Source organism: Aspergillus piperis (assembly GCF_003184755.1).
Source record: "Aspergillus piperis CBS 112811 unplaced genomic scaffold BO85scaffold_14, whole genome shotgun sequence".
Lineage (NCBI taxonomy): Eukaryota > Fungi > Ascomycota > Eurotiomycetes > Eurotiales > Aspergillaceae > Aspergillus > Aspergillus piperis.
In genome coordinates this window covers 628013-641970 of record NW_020291604.1, presented here as the reverse complement: position 1 = coordinate 641970, position 13958 = coordinate 628013, and the positions used below count along the sequence as shown (strand labels likewise).

The 13958-nt window shown below is 51.1% G+C and overlaps 3 protein-coding genes across 3 annotated transcripts; 2 read left to right on the top strand and 1 right to left on the bottom strand.

Annotated features, from left to right (window-relative positions):
• Positions 1 to 234: 234 nt before the first annotated feature.
• BO85DRAFT_424784 (ubiquitin-specific protease UBP2) lies at positions 235 to 5091 on the bottom strand (the record flags this gene model as incomplete). The annotated part of the gene is made up of 12 exons (XM_025658055.1): positions 4709 to 5091; positions 3862 to 4610; positions 3603 to 3810; positions 3504 to 3549; positions 3059 to 3453; positions 2920 to 3008; positions 2331 to 2865; positions 1596 to 2274; positions 1120 to 1540; positions 893 to 1064; positions 362 to 835; positions 235 to 314 (listed from the first exon to the last, which is right to left on the bottom strand). The coding sequence occupies exons 1-12, from the start codon at positions 4728 to 4730 to the stop codon at positions 235 to 237; spliced, it is 3870 nt and encodes a 1289-aa protein (XP_025513829.1). The 5' UTR covers positions 4731 to 5091.
• A 179-nt stretch (positions 5092 to 5270) lies between these two features.
• On the top strand, positions 5271 to 6383 carry BO85DRAFT_521738 (NADH-ubiquinone oxidoreductase 213 kDa subunit; the record flags this gene model as incomplete). The annotated part of the gene is made up of 4 exons (XM_025665216.1): positions 5271 to 5451; positions 5525 to 5644; positions 5705 to 5899; positions 5977 to 6383. The coding sequence occupies 4 exons, from the start codon at positions 5271 to 5273 to the stop codon at positions 6066 to 6068; spliced, it is 588 nt and encodes a 195-aa protein (XP_025513828.1). The 3' UTR covers positions 6069 to 6383.
• Positions 6384 to 10130: 3747 nt separating this feature from the next.
• BO85DRAFT_375943 (SLM1 family PH domain-containing protein) lies at positions 10131 to 12798 on the top strand (the record flags this gene model as incomplete). Its single annotated transcript, XM_025656198.1, has 4 exons — positions 10131 to 10653; positions 10709 to 11196; positions 11249 to 11586; positions 11649 to 12798. The coding sequence occupies 4 exons, from the start codon at positions 10131 to 10133 to the stop codon at positions 12796 to 12798; spliced, it is 2499 nt and encodes an 832-aa protein (XP_025513827.1).
• Between the last annotated feature and the right edge of the window lie 1160 nt (positions 12799 to 13958).

Genomic DNA, 13958 nt, shown 5'->3' with positions numbered 1-13958 from the left:
CATGACAACATCTCCGCTAGCGCATGCACAAAGGATATCGTCAGAAAAGTTACACGCCCGCACAAACCAAACAGAACATCAATATCACTACAAGAATAGCCCGTATTCTCGCAGTCTCCCCCGCCCCATATCATCCAGCTCTAGAGTCTTTGCTCGGTCATGGTGTCCAGTCCTGCAATTTACCTCTATAGCTGAACTGTAGGCGTCCCCTAGAAGTCTAGGCCTAGTATGTATTCAGCCTCCATCATCGCCCAGGCCCTTGCGTTTGAGTGGATTCAACGTCGCGTCTCGGACCGGCGGCTTGGCCTCTGAGCCTACCACTTTACATGGTCTAAGTCAGTGCTTGTCTTCGGTGGCCAACCCCAGGCAGTCTTGCCGGATCCTGCATTGGCATCGTCTTTAGCCTCCGTCATGGGGTGATCGACTACCGTACCTGATCCGCCCTGGTCTGTCCAGATCTCGTCGTACGCTGGTGGATTCATGTCCACATCTTCATTGGCATTCGCCGTGGATTCTTCCAAGATTTCCCTGCAGACCGGGTCGGCGAGCCGATCCTTCATCGTGTCGTTGACGTATACCAGGAAGTACGGCGTAGGCGGGTTGGACTGTCCCTCGTCCTTGAAGATCTCATCCAGGTCGTTTACTTCGGTGACATAGTTGTCATTGTATTTCCTCCAGACGTTCCGTTCAAAGTCGAAGATGTAAATGTAGTAGTGGCCGAAGGAGACCGATCCGTGGTGGACGAAAACGGCATACAGGCGATAAGCCAGGTACTTGTAGTCGGCAAACTGAGCGGTGATCTTGTTCTGGGTCTCCTGGATTTGGTTTTCGACATCTGTTTCGAGTTAGCGCCTGCATACCAGAGGCCAAAACTTGGGAAGCAAAGACGCACAGTTCAAGTCAGCCTTTGCTATCTGAGAAAGCTGATCAACCTCGGTGATTATTTGCGTGTCAAAATCGATCGCGTCCTCGGCATAATCAGGCTCTTCTCTCATAGCTGCCAAGTCTTCGAGTACTTCCTTAGCGCTGTTGAGCAAACCCGCCGTATCCATGCCGTCGGAATCCTAGATTATGAATTAGATGTCTGGGCCCACAACAAGCGATGCGGGCGCAACCTACCACTTGACGCAGTAACTCCGCACGGCGCGCCTCAAGCTCTCTGAGCGAGTTCTTCCATTGCCAGCACTGCTGTCGCCGCTCCAGGAACTGCGGTTGCTGCGAGTCCATATATCGGTCAAGATAAATCGTCTCCTTCAATCCGAGATGGTGCGTGGACTTGAATGAGCGCTTCGTTGTGGGGTCAAACTGGACACGCTGAACCTGAATCTGAAGCACTGGCGGGAGCTTGCTGATAGCACCGTACTGCTCAGCCACCGAGTTCTCTACATTCACCTTCTGTACGTCAAAGGCACCGTCAATGGCTGCATAAATGTCACGAGGGCCAGTTGCAACATCGATTTTGATGTCACACCACCACTCTTCTTTGGAGCGTACACCTTTTTCTGAAGCAATATAAGATCGGGTCCGGCCGTAGAAAAGACTATGGGCAAGGCGTCAGTCATAAAAAATTCGTGCCCAGAAGGCTCCTGACTTACTCTTTCACTTGATCGATTTGCTCACCCTCCAGAGAATGAGCAATGGGACGGATAGCACATTGGCTCTGGAAAAGCACGTTGTTGATAACTTCAGTCACATCCTGCTGCGCTCCGATCTCTACCTCTTCTATAAGCTGCTTCTGAGGGTCGACTTGCGGGGTGGGTCGCGGAGGCACTGGCGGTGGTCGATTGGAAGGTTCGACATTGTCTATGGGTGTTGTATCACCGGGGGACCCTAGTTCGGCGGAATCGGAACTAGGCTCGTCCTGCACGTCTTTCAAGTCCAGATCAGCCGGAGGTTCGTTCTCTTTATCGTCAATCGGAGGAGATTTAATGTCATTCTTGACACCATCAGAGACAAGTGTGGCCTCGCTATCGACATCGCTAACTGTTGAGCGCTTGACACCCTCGCTTTCGGTAGCCGTCTGGTTCTCCGCTTCTTTCTCCAATTCCTTCTCCGGGATCGGTTGCGGCGGCCCAAGAGGTCCTAGTACCGGCATGCCGTTGATTTCACCTAGGGCACCCGCGGGCCTGTACGCGGAGATTGTAGACCGACGACGTATCGCTGCTTCGTTAGAAGGACTGATCAATGTCAACCGCGCCAACTCCTGGCCCGGTGTGACATGAGAGGATGGAGATGTAATCATGTCGGAAAAAAGTGTCCTTAATTCTCTGAGAACTACATAGAATCTGCGTTAGTCTCACGGTCATACAAGTGAAATACAGCGCACTTACACTTTTGGGAACGTTCCACCTCCTTCTTAGAGACCTTGCGTGATCCCACCTGTTTCTTACTCAGGCTCTCATCAGTCAAGTCCATCTTGAAACTCTCAAAATCCAGGACCATCTCCCTGTATGGGCGGACAGAGAAATAGAATTGTAGCAGACTATTGAGGTAGCATGTGTTGCCGATGTTCTGCAATCCGACGGGCCATTCCGACATATTACGGTCCGGCTTTGTATCATCAGAAACCATACTTCCCAGCAGCGTGCTATTCTTGTCTTTGGCAATTATGCGCAAGGCTTGATTGTACGTCTCAGCTTGTCCCGGGGCTTCATCGACGCATATCGTGTAAGCCGCCATTATTGCTCCATCGTCAACGGTACGATCAGGAATTTGGAGAAGCCGGTAGGCATCCCCGATATCCATCTCACCCGCTGTCATCTCGCCAGTTCTGACGAAGTGTCGAAGAGCATCCGATTTCCGCGCCTCCGCAATAAATTCAACGGCACGGCGCGCAAGATCCCGGCTTGATGGTGTATCATTGACCTGAAAAGGACATCAGCACACATTTACATTAATTAGTAATTGGCGGTGTTGTACCTTAGCTGTATACATGGCCATGATGAAGTCATCGCTTGTCTCCTCGCTCACACCAAGGTAAACTTGCGCTTGCTCAACAGTTGCCACTCCTTTACCCTGTTAGCTGCAGATCTCGAATGCTCGCTGTGGGATATCTCACTATCTTCGGCCGCTGACTTGATGCGCTCACTACGCCTGCTGTCTCCAATCTTCCACAATTCTCTGCGCGATTCTGTCTCCTGGGTGGTGGAGCTCAAGTAAGCATGGAAGGTCCCAATGATGCTGTCCTCGGTAAGCCGCGGATCGTCATGGGTCAAACCGAAGTACTTGTAAGCATTGATTACATCGTCATCAGTGTATTTGCCGTCGGCATAAGCCACTTGAACGGCTTGGTCAATGGCTTCAGCTTCGTACCCCCCTCTAAGATTACCTATCGCCTTGAGACATTTCAGATATGTGGGCATGCGACCAGGGTCTACAGCGACCTGGCGATTGAACGCCTCAATAATCAATTGCGCAGACATGTCTTCCACGACGCCTAAATCTTCGTAATAACTAAACCTTCATCAGTCCACGTCAACAGGTCAAGTTTGTATAGCACGTACGGAGCAGGGGGCATTTCGAATGAGTCGACATTGAGAGCCTTCTGGTCTGAAGGAGCTTGGTAAGCATGCGGCCTTCGAAAGAGTGGTGATTTGACCTACAGTTCGATGCTTCCAGAGCATTCAAGAGGTCATTCTTTGCTATTTGATATGAGAATTCAATCTGGTGGCCCTTCTTCTCAAGTACTGGCCTCTGCTCGATGAGTACAGCAAGCTCATGTAGAACATCATCGAGGAATATTTTGAGTTGATCCTGGTAGGGGACTTCGGCCCAGGCGTTGGGGCGCGGAGGCTCCCAGAAACCTTCATTCTATGTAGAGTTAGGTATCGATGTCGCAGCAATCGGCAGGCATATACAGACCTTGACAGAGAAACCCAAAAACTCCAACAAATCTTTGCAAGGCTTGCCTTCAACACCGAAGCACGCCATGAACCTCTTGTTGATCGCTGATATGGATTTACCCTGTTGACTGGGATTGAAGGCGTTGGTGATATATGTGCGCAAGTTTTCCAAGACATTAATGGGCTGCGGCCGAGCTATCCCTTCCAGGCGCTCGGGGTGTGTTGCAATCGCCTCATCTGCTCGCTGCAGCAGCAACTCCGGATCGGTCAACAGCTGTACCCATTCCTGATGTAGCACAGGAGACACAATCCTGACGGACACTGTGGTTGGACAAGTGAGGTAGGAGCAGTCATAATGGAAGGTCTCCGCCACCTGGCCCTTGGGTGTAACTTCTTCTGCCGTTGCACCTCCTCTCTGCCTCCCTGACTTATATACCAGATGGTGTATGTGTCCCGGCACACTCTGGCTGCCGATCCCAGGTGTCGATGTCACGACCAGCTGCAGATGGTATCGGCACTTGGAGCATATCGCTGATACTTTGGTGGGGTTGCCTGAGCTGCTTCTCTGCTCTGGCTTGGGTAGGAAGCTTTGTTTCGATTTGATCACATAAGTGTGACGGCAAGCTGAAGGCGATATGAACTCTGATGGTCCAATATAGTGATCGGGGAAGACCGGGGGCACCTCCGACAGGAGGTTGCGGCCGGAGCCTGGAGGATGAACAGGGTCATAGTCGTGGATATCTTGCACAAGACGCGGGGCAGTCTTGCCTAGAAGAAGAGATAATTGTTAGTCCAACTGCACATTCTTTGCAGGTGCTCAGGATGGTGAGAAAGTGATCCGGATTATAGGAGGCTGTGATGCATACCAGGCTTCTGCGGAGACGACATGGGTAGGCTCTTATGAGCTCACAGTTGCCGGCGAACCTTAGCAAACGGAATTTAGAGCTATCTGTCGGGTTATTCACATAAAGTCTGTAAATTAAACGAAGGATAACGACGCGACTCTCTTGCAGGGATGATCCACGTTATTGTATCGAACACATTCGATTCTATTGGAAACAGAAAGCTGGACCGTTAGATCGTCGTAACAGCGGGGAGTCACTGCAGCAAGTGAGGCAGAGCAGGCGGCAAGTTCCCAGCGAACGACCCGCCACTCTCAACGCGAACAGGTTCAAAAATGATAGAAGACAACCACCAAGCGTGCAGGAGGTGAGAGAGAATGATGCCCGCACGCCAAGGGAGAAAATCAAGAGGTTTGGGCATAGATCAGATGTTCTGGTCAAACGGACTGGGAAAGCTGGGAACCTGGGGAAGGCGGTCTAGGGAGGCAGAAAGCGCGAGGTCCCAAATTCATCGAATCTCATCTCCGTCCGGACGACATTCGAGAGTGACAGCCACAGCTTGATCCCCAGCTCCTCAACCGCCACCATGGCTCCGCACCACGAAGAGCACTACCACCCCAAGGATGCGATCGCGGCATCGATGAAGACCACTATGCTCACTGGTGGAGCGGGTCTTTTCGCCTCGGCCGTCCAGAACACCCTCACCAGACAGAATGTCGGCCCGCTGGGCGTGTTTATCCGGAGCGGTGGCACCGTCGGTATCTTCGGTATGGATGCAATTGTGGACGCCTAGCGAATATGATCTGGAATCAATCGGTTGCTAACGATTTTCGCGTCCAGCCGCCATGGGAGGTACCTACGAATTCGTGAAGACCGCATCCGCCAACCTTCGTGAAAAGGAGGACCACTGGAACGTCGCTCTGGGAGGTTTCTTCTCCGGCGCCATCCTGGGTCTCCGAGGTCTGTTGCCCGCGATCCGACCGTTCAATTGATCAAACATTGGTTCTGACAGGTCCGCAGCTCGCACATTCCCCGCCCTCCTGGGCTACGGCGTCGCTCTGGCCACCGCCACGGGCGCTTTCGAATACACCGGTGGATCGTTGTTCGGCTACAAGAAGAACACCGATATCGACGAGTTTGAGCGTCGGGAACAGCTCCGGAAGACATACAGAATCCCCGCAGAGCAGACTCTTGCCGAATTGGGCGAGGGCCGAGGTGCGTCTTTCTTCTGTTGGAGGCAGATGGCCGTCTGCTGGAAGAGAACCCACGAGGTTGCTAACCCGGTTACACAGGTATCTATGGCCCCGGATACGCCGAGAGACGGGCGGAGAGAATCAAGGAGGCATACGGTATCGAGGTTCCCACAACGGCTCCGGCATCATGAACATGGTTTTGTTAGATATCTCTCCTGCGCAGTCCCTCAATTCTCAGTCTTGTTGTGTAAAACTACTACTACTACATCTTTTCTTATTTCTGTCGATGCCGTTCAGCTAGCCGACATGGCACCTCCACCAATGAAGATTCCATTTTCTGTTCTACATCAAAGAAGTACTACACGGGTCACCGACCGGCTAAAATTTCCGAAAATAGATACAGCACACCCAGCTAGTACCTCTACATAGCATCAATGCATGATCTGTTCACCGAGAGCAGCCAAGCTGTGAGAGGCGAGGGGTAAGCAAAGCATAGCATAGCATAGCATAGCTCAGCAGAGACAGATCAGGTGCCCGGTCAGGAGACACAGAACATCTTATCTCAGAAACCGCTCAAACTATCATCTACTATACAACTTGTTAACCGCAGGGGCAATATGCAAGTTTGCTTTTTCCCCCATCTTACTGTACGCTTCACTTCCCTGGAAAAGGTTCCATACGATCGGTATGTAAGACGAACGGCACAAGCAGGTGACAGTGACACCGCCGATAAGTTGATACCACCAATACCGGCTGACTGCTGGGATCGAAGCGGCGAAAGGCGGGGAGGGCAGCTGAACCCGCCAGTCTGTCAGCCAATCACACGGCCGGCTTATCCAATCCCAGGCAAAATGGGTAGTGGCAGTTCTGTCACACAGAATATGAAGTGAACGTCTCTCACTCACTGTTCTCTTACTGTTTTCTCCCTGCACTACGTGAATAGATAGCATGTACTTTGCAGAAAGACGATGTTTCAAGTTTGGTTTGGTCGGGCAGGTCAGCAATGAAGTGCCAAGTAAGGTAAAGAACAGACAGGACAACCTGCAGGACAACCGCGGAGTAGGAGTATGAGACTGGTGTTACGGTGCTGGGGGAGGGGAGAAAGGGTGAGCAGTAGTACGTTGTGGTGGTTTCTGTCAATCTATTGACATTGATACAAGGGGTGTGCACGATAATCAGATGCAGGGGAAAATATGATATCACTTTCTTTCCCCCCGGGGAGGGAGGGAACCAAACACCCCCCTTTAAAGGTTGGAACCAGCCGGAGTTGATCGGATCAGCAGCTGGGATATAGTTTGATGTTTCCGTCGGTCAGTGTTCATTGGATAGCTTCATCATGGAAAAGTGATGGATAAGAACTACTTACTAAGGTGGCAGAAATAGTCTGTTTGCCATTACTGATCACTTGCACGCTATGCATGATACATTTACCCAGTATGTATGTATGTATGTATGTAAGTGCTGGCTGGCTTATGGGGTAGATTGCTACTAATTCTGGACCAACCGTCGACTACTCCCTAATCTCAGCTTTGCAGATTACACTCGCAACATTCTAGTACATGTACAGTAGTGAGCTACGTCAAGTAGATTGATATGGAGATTGCCAGTGGACTCATGATTGCGTTAGAAATACAATTAAAGGATTTAAGTTCGACGCTTAAACAAGATGAATTCCTGAGCCACAGCAGTTCAGCTGGCAAGCAAGTTAAGAGGCAAGGTGTGTGTGGGTGTACCCATACAAAGTACTGCAACACAAGAAAAGAAAATCCCAATGTCGAACCCCATCGCAGGAAATCCATCCGGATCGACATGAACATGATGAACCGTGCATGACGTCGAGGGGTCAAAGTTGGTGTCGGACTTTCTGGTTTGCTGCCTTGACGATACCCAAAAGGGGAAGACAAGAACCACGACGATCGGCCCGACAGCCTCCTTTTTCCCTCTTCTCTACGTGCAGTTCGCGAGAGAGTTGGTGGGTGGAATGGACAGTTGCCACCGCGTTGGGGCAAGGCAGGAGGGGGAAAGGGAACCTAGGGAAGGGAAAAGGGGGAACTCCATCGAAGCCATGAAGAACGATTGCGCGCCGGCGCTAGAAAAGCCAACCCCCCCGATGAGCGGGCTGGTGGAGAGGGTTACAAAATGATACTTTGTACTATGTGGATGAATTTATTTTATGATGACTGCCATTTCCGCTTAGATGAGTATGTATTGGGGAGAGTGATTGGCCCAGCGGACAATCCCCGGCCAAGCAATTTGCCCGTTCAGCCAGTCAGATGCAAGCATAGCCACACCCACCAGCCTTGCTTGTCCAGAAGAGGTAAGTGCAGACCGATCATGGATGAACAAGCCACTCCTTCAGTCCCGGCCTTGAATTAATCTGCTGCCAATTCACTGAGTTGTTGCTAGTGGTGCTGCATGGTAGGATTCACTACTGTCTTCTCAAACAGCAAGGACGAAAGGTAGAATGATTTTCCCTGGCGGGGAGACACTCAACGATAGTGGTAGTTCACGATTACTACCAGCTTATTACTGGGGACCCTTATAATTATTTTGGGAGGGATACGAACTGTGATGATGTTGGCGGAGGGGAAGTGATGACGATGACTTGCCAGCTTCGCCTCTCCTGAACAAGGGAACAGGCAACGGCATTAAACCCACTTCCAGTTCCCCAGCAATACTACTTACTAACAGTGGTCTATCTGCCTGCCTGCCTGTCTGTCTGTCTGTCTGTTCCTTAGGAGCAGATCCTTCTGTTTTATTAATATTTATTTATTCCCTCTTCATTTCCGTGGGGAGGTTATTTTTATACTACTAGTATTATTATTCTTGAGAGTGTCGACTCTAATTAGCGACGAATGCGGTATCATCTAGTGGTCCTGTTCTGGAAAAGGAGACCATTCCGATCGACCACGATCACAAGCAAACTATCTACAACTACTTTGCGACTACCCCGATCTCTCAGCTCTGATTGCATGACTCTTCGTGTGTCTGGCTGGTTCTAGTTCAAGGATCTGGTGAAGTCAAGTCGGGCCCGGAGATTCCGTTCCAACCTTTGGGCGTCATACCGTCGCAGACTTTCACCAAACAACTGGGTGCTTTTGTCCGGCGTAGACGTCATCCGGAACCGGCACTTGAATTATAGCTTCCATCATTTCCCCCCCTTTCTTTTTATCACGACGAGCAAGAAGCAAGAGAAACAGTTTGAACTTGCATCGGAGGATTTCTCGTGCTTTCTCCTGAGTTTTACATTCTGTTTGTGGATGAGTTGGATCCCCTCCACTACCAACTATATTGTCGATCTACCTGCCGCCGGATCTTTTGTCACTGACTTACTTTCTCCCCTGCCCCTACCTCAACTCATTCAGTACTTAGTAGTTGTCATACTACGTACTACTCCCACTTGGCTTCCGCTTCCCTTATTACTTACTATTACTCTGGGATCCATTCCTCTCTTCCCTCGTCCTTTCGACCCGGTGGGGCCCAATCTCCCTGGGAAACTAAATAATAACCCCCGAGACGCGTTCTGATCGGCTGCTGATTATTCCTGCTCCTGCACCGACTACTCCGGCCACTATTGCGAGCGCAATCGTACTAGTCTCACCCGCTAACCCGTCCTTTCACCACTACTTGCTGTCTTGGTGCACCGACTTGCAGACGACGACGACAAGCACCATCGCGCCGGACGGATAGGAGTTGTTGCTGGCTCTTTTGCCCCCGCAAACAGTCCGCCCCAGACCCTTTGGGCCAGAGTCGAGACACTTCCGGCTGGTCGCTAATTTCCACTTGCTTGAATCTCCCCCCAATTCGCCCTGGTAACCACGGCTAGGCTTGCTTGACACTACCACTACTACCACTATTACTACTATCTACTCCGTACTATCCTGTCTCCCTTCTCATCCCCCCAAAACTAGATCCGTCGTGATTCGTTCCGGGGTGGTGGATTCAGATCTCTCTCCTTTTTTTGCTCTCCCCTCCTATTCTCATTTCTTTTTTTATATCGCGTTTCATGATATATTATCAGACCTTACCCTTATATTCTTATCACGGCCGCCCGCATCCGGAACTGTCTTGCACCCAAGCTTGCAACCACCCGGTCGCTCGATATCGACACACGGGCCTAGCCTGGTCTGCACCGCCCGATTGTTCCCAACTGCTACCACCCTCTCCGTTGTCCGTCACATCACCGCCCTCCTCCTCCGCCTCCTCTTCCTCCCTCCCCCTCTTCCCTCCCTTTCCCCTCCTCCTGTCCAGCCATGGCTATGGCCGTTAGGTCGCAAACGCCAGTGCAGGACACTTACGGCTCTATTCCACACCACCCCGACCTGCTGTTAAATCGCGGGTACAGCACGCGCTCTAGCTCCCGGCCGAATTCGATCGTTGCCAGCACCTCCGGTTACCTTGCGCACGGCGCCAATCCTGAGGCACCAACATCTCACCCGTATAACGGCCGCTTTCACGAGGAATTCGATGTCGCCAGTCAGCGTGACTCGGTAGACGGTCCATCCGGCATGCAGCGATCCGCTTCCCAAATGTCACAGACCCGTTCCGCGACCCCGACCCGGACCAGTACCTTGAAGAAGAAAGCATCCCTCAGCAAGAGGGGCAGTATGCGCCGCAGCGGTAGCAAGCGCAGCTTGCGCGCGGGCAGTGTACGGAGCCTGGTCCTGGGTGACAAAGAAAAGTATGGCGCCGATGGCGAAGATCCGAACAGCGCTTTCTATGTTCCTATTCCCACGAATGGAAGCCCGACTGAGGTTCTGGCCAATCGCTTTCAAGGTATTTCAGCATGTTGTCCCCGATTTTGGGTCTCTTGTGTGCTAATTCATGGTAGCATGGCGCAAGGTCTTGAAGGACCTCATTATCTTCTTCAAAGAAGTGCAGAAGTCCTACGAAACCCGATCGAAACTGTTCCTGTCAGCATCCAATATCATGCAGAACACATCGCTGCCCCCCACGTTCCTCAAATCCGGTGGTCTGTCCGATGCGACCGACATTTTGCGTGACTTTCACCGACAAGGATACTTGGAAGCGAACAAAGCCGCGGAGGTGGAAAGCGAAGTCGTGAACCAGCTGATGGGTTTGCGAAACGATCTACAGAAGAAGACCAAGGAAATTCGGGGTCTCTCTGGTGATTTCCGCAACTCCGTGGAGAAGGAAGTCGACGCCACCCGCAAAACAGTTCGACACTTGCACGAAGCGCTGGGTTTGGTTGACACCGACCCTTCTGCAACCTCTGGGAGAGGCGATCCTTTCATCGTTCGCCTGGGCGTGGACAGGCAAATTGAGAAGCAAATCGAAGAGGAAAACTACCTGCACCGGGTATGTGGTTCGTTAGCAAACTTGCAGGATGCGGAGCACTAACGTTTTCTAGGCATTCTTGAACCTAGAACATTCTGGTCGCGAGCTCGAGTCCATCGTTGTAGGCGAAATACAGAAAGCCTATAATGCATATGCCAGCATCCTCAAGCGTGAAGCAGATGAGACATATGACACCGTCGAAAAACTGCGCGCGGGGCCGATCTCCATGCCTCACGATCACGAGTGGAACTCCTTCATCGCGAACACGGATGAACTGGTCGATCCGCGCGTTCCTCTTCGCGATGTGGAGAATATCACATATCCGGGTAGGGATCATCCCGCGGCAGTGGAGGTCCGATCCGGGATGTTGGAGCGCAAAAGCAAGTACCTCAAGAGCTATACGCCCGGCTGGTGAGTAACACTCGGGATGAAGGTCCCATGCGTCCTAGAATAACTCTTGCTGACTTGAATAGGTATGTTCTGTCTCCTACTCATCTTCACGAGTTCAAGTCTGCCGATCGAGTCGCATGGCAACAACCGGTGATGTCATTGAACCTTCCCGAGCAGAAGCTGGGGTCGCATTCGCAGCCAGATTCGACATCGCACAAATTCATGCTCAAGGGGCGACAAACCGGGACCATGCACCGGGGTCATTCCTGGGTCTTCCGCGCGGAGTCGCACGATACGATGATGGCCTGGTATGAAGACATCGAGAGCCTCATCTCGAAGACTGGCGAGGCTCGGAATGCATATGTGAGGCAGCATATTCGAACTGTGAGTGGCATGAGCTGGCGGAACAGCAGTGATGGGATGGATGAAGACGAAGCAGACCGCACACCGTACTCTGCAGAGTCGGCAGTCTTGCACCAGGAACGTCCGACGTCTCAGCCTCGCGAACCGGGCGGGCGTTTCCCCAGTGACGTGCAAATAGACCGCCATTTGGAGGCTCCACTGTCACCCTCTAGTGGTGAGAGCTCTGGTGAGAGAGATCTTCTAGCCGCAGCCGGCTCCTTGCCTGACGGTCGGGATTCATTCAGCAATGATGTAGAGATGGGCCAGAATCGTGCTGGCAGTGCTGCTGCTGCAGCTCCAGTGGAGAGACACGATAGCTACTATGGCAGCTGGATGAGCACGTCAGATGGCGGTCGACAGAGACAGTTTGGCCAACACACTCAAAATTCGAACGACAACCGGGAAAGAATCGGATCTGATCGCGGGAGTACCACGAATTTATATGTGGCGGGACTTGGGTCCACAAACTCTCGCGACCCTTCTCTGACCCGCCAGAGGGAGCGCGGCGAGAGCACATCAACCGCACCAACAACGACGAATGTAACCGACTACACTCATACCACCGTGCCCACGTCGATTGATGAACGAGAAGAGTCTGACGCTCAAGATGACACCTTGGTGGATGACGGTGTGGGCATTACGAAGCAGCAATCGGCGGCTTCGGTAGACGGCTCAATGCGGACGCCACTGGCTGGACCTGTCACAACCGATTCGGCGGCTGCCTCGCAAACCGGAAGCCTCAGGCGTCCTCCACCGCAGTCCAAGAATAGTGTGTCGACGCTTGAACTACAGATTCCAGGCCATTACCCTCCAACCGGTATGGCTGCATAAGCAACGACTGTGCTCCGGCGCTGTGTTGCTATTTCCCTATGTCACCAATTTCCTTTGTTGATTTCCTTTGTTACTTTCCTATGTACATTATTCTCACGCATGCATATGTGGATGTGATGATCTCTTCCATCGAAAGGAAGATTACTCACTTCCAAAACCGGGAACGCTGAAGTCAGGCAATGAGCCTACTAGCTGCGCCCCTAACATATTTGACATATCACTTTTCGGCGTTTGCAATGTGACAGGTGGTGGTGACCGGTCCACGGATGGATGGACGGACCGGATGGACGGTTGGATGATTAAGGCGTTTGGATCAATTCTGGATCACTGGATGGGACATGTTTCTTTTTTCACTTCTTGCACTTGTGCACCGTTTGCGATGCCTGGTTTCTTCAATTCTCTGTACAATATTCCCCCACCATTTGAACTTTTCTTGGTCTTCATCTTATTCTTGCTTCAGCTGGTTGATCTGAGCTTTCTTTCTGCGTCTGCTATATTTTGCATGCTTGTTGCTTTGCTTGTTTTCGAACCTAGTCTGGTCGTCGGGAGTTTGAATCCTCGGATGGATGTATGCAAACAAACACACGGATCGTTTGTCCTTCATCAGGACTTTGGATATCTATCTATATAGGTTACGAATGAACTGAACTGAATTCCAACATGCTGTCAGAATTAATAGAAAATTAAGATATCGACCTCCTTATCGACACGGCCGGAAAGCCCATTCTTCTAATAATATAACGATGCCAAACAACTTTCTACGAGTGATTTCCCCCATGACCGTTGGACCATTCACAAAATACATCTCTCCATCGCCAATAGATACATACATAGCTAATCCCAAGGGGAAAAGCTAAACAGCTAAACCGATCCTGATCCCGTAAAACACAAAGGAAGTATCCATCTCATCCCAACTCGGGGTCCTTCTTAACCAAGTCGTCCAAATAAGTAATTATCGAACCCCGCAAGAATGAATCCCCGTGGGGTGTGCGCACCATATCAGAGTGCTTGATAAATAGATGATATCAAATCTTCCTTTTGTCAAGAGATAGGAAACAAGTTTTCAGAAGAAGGGTCGGTTAGTCAATAGTAGTTAGATGACTTTCTTTCTGTCTCGCCTGCAAGCTAGTTTAATAGTAATGTCAAGTATTTTCGTATAC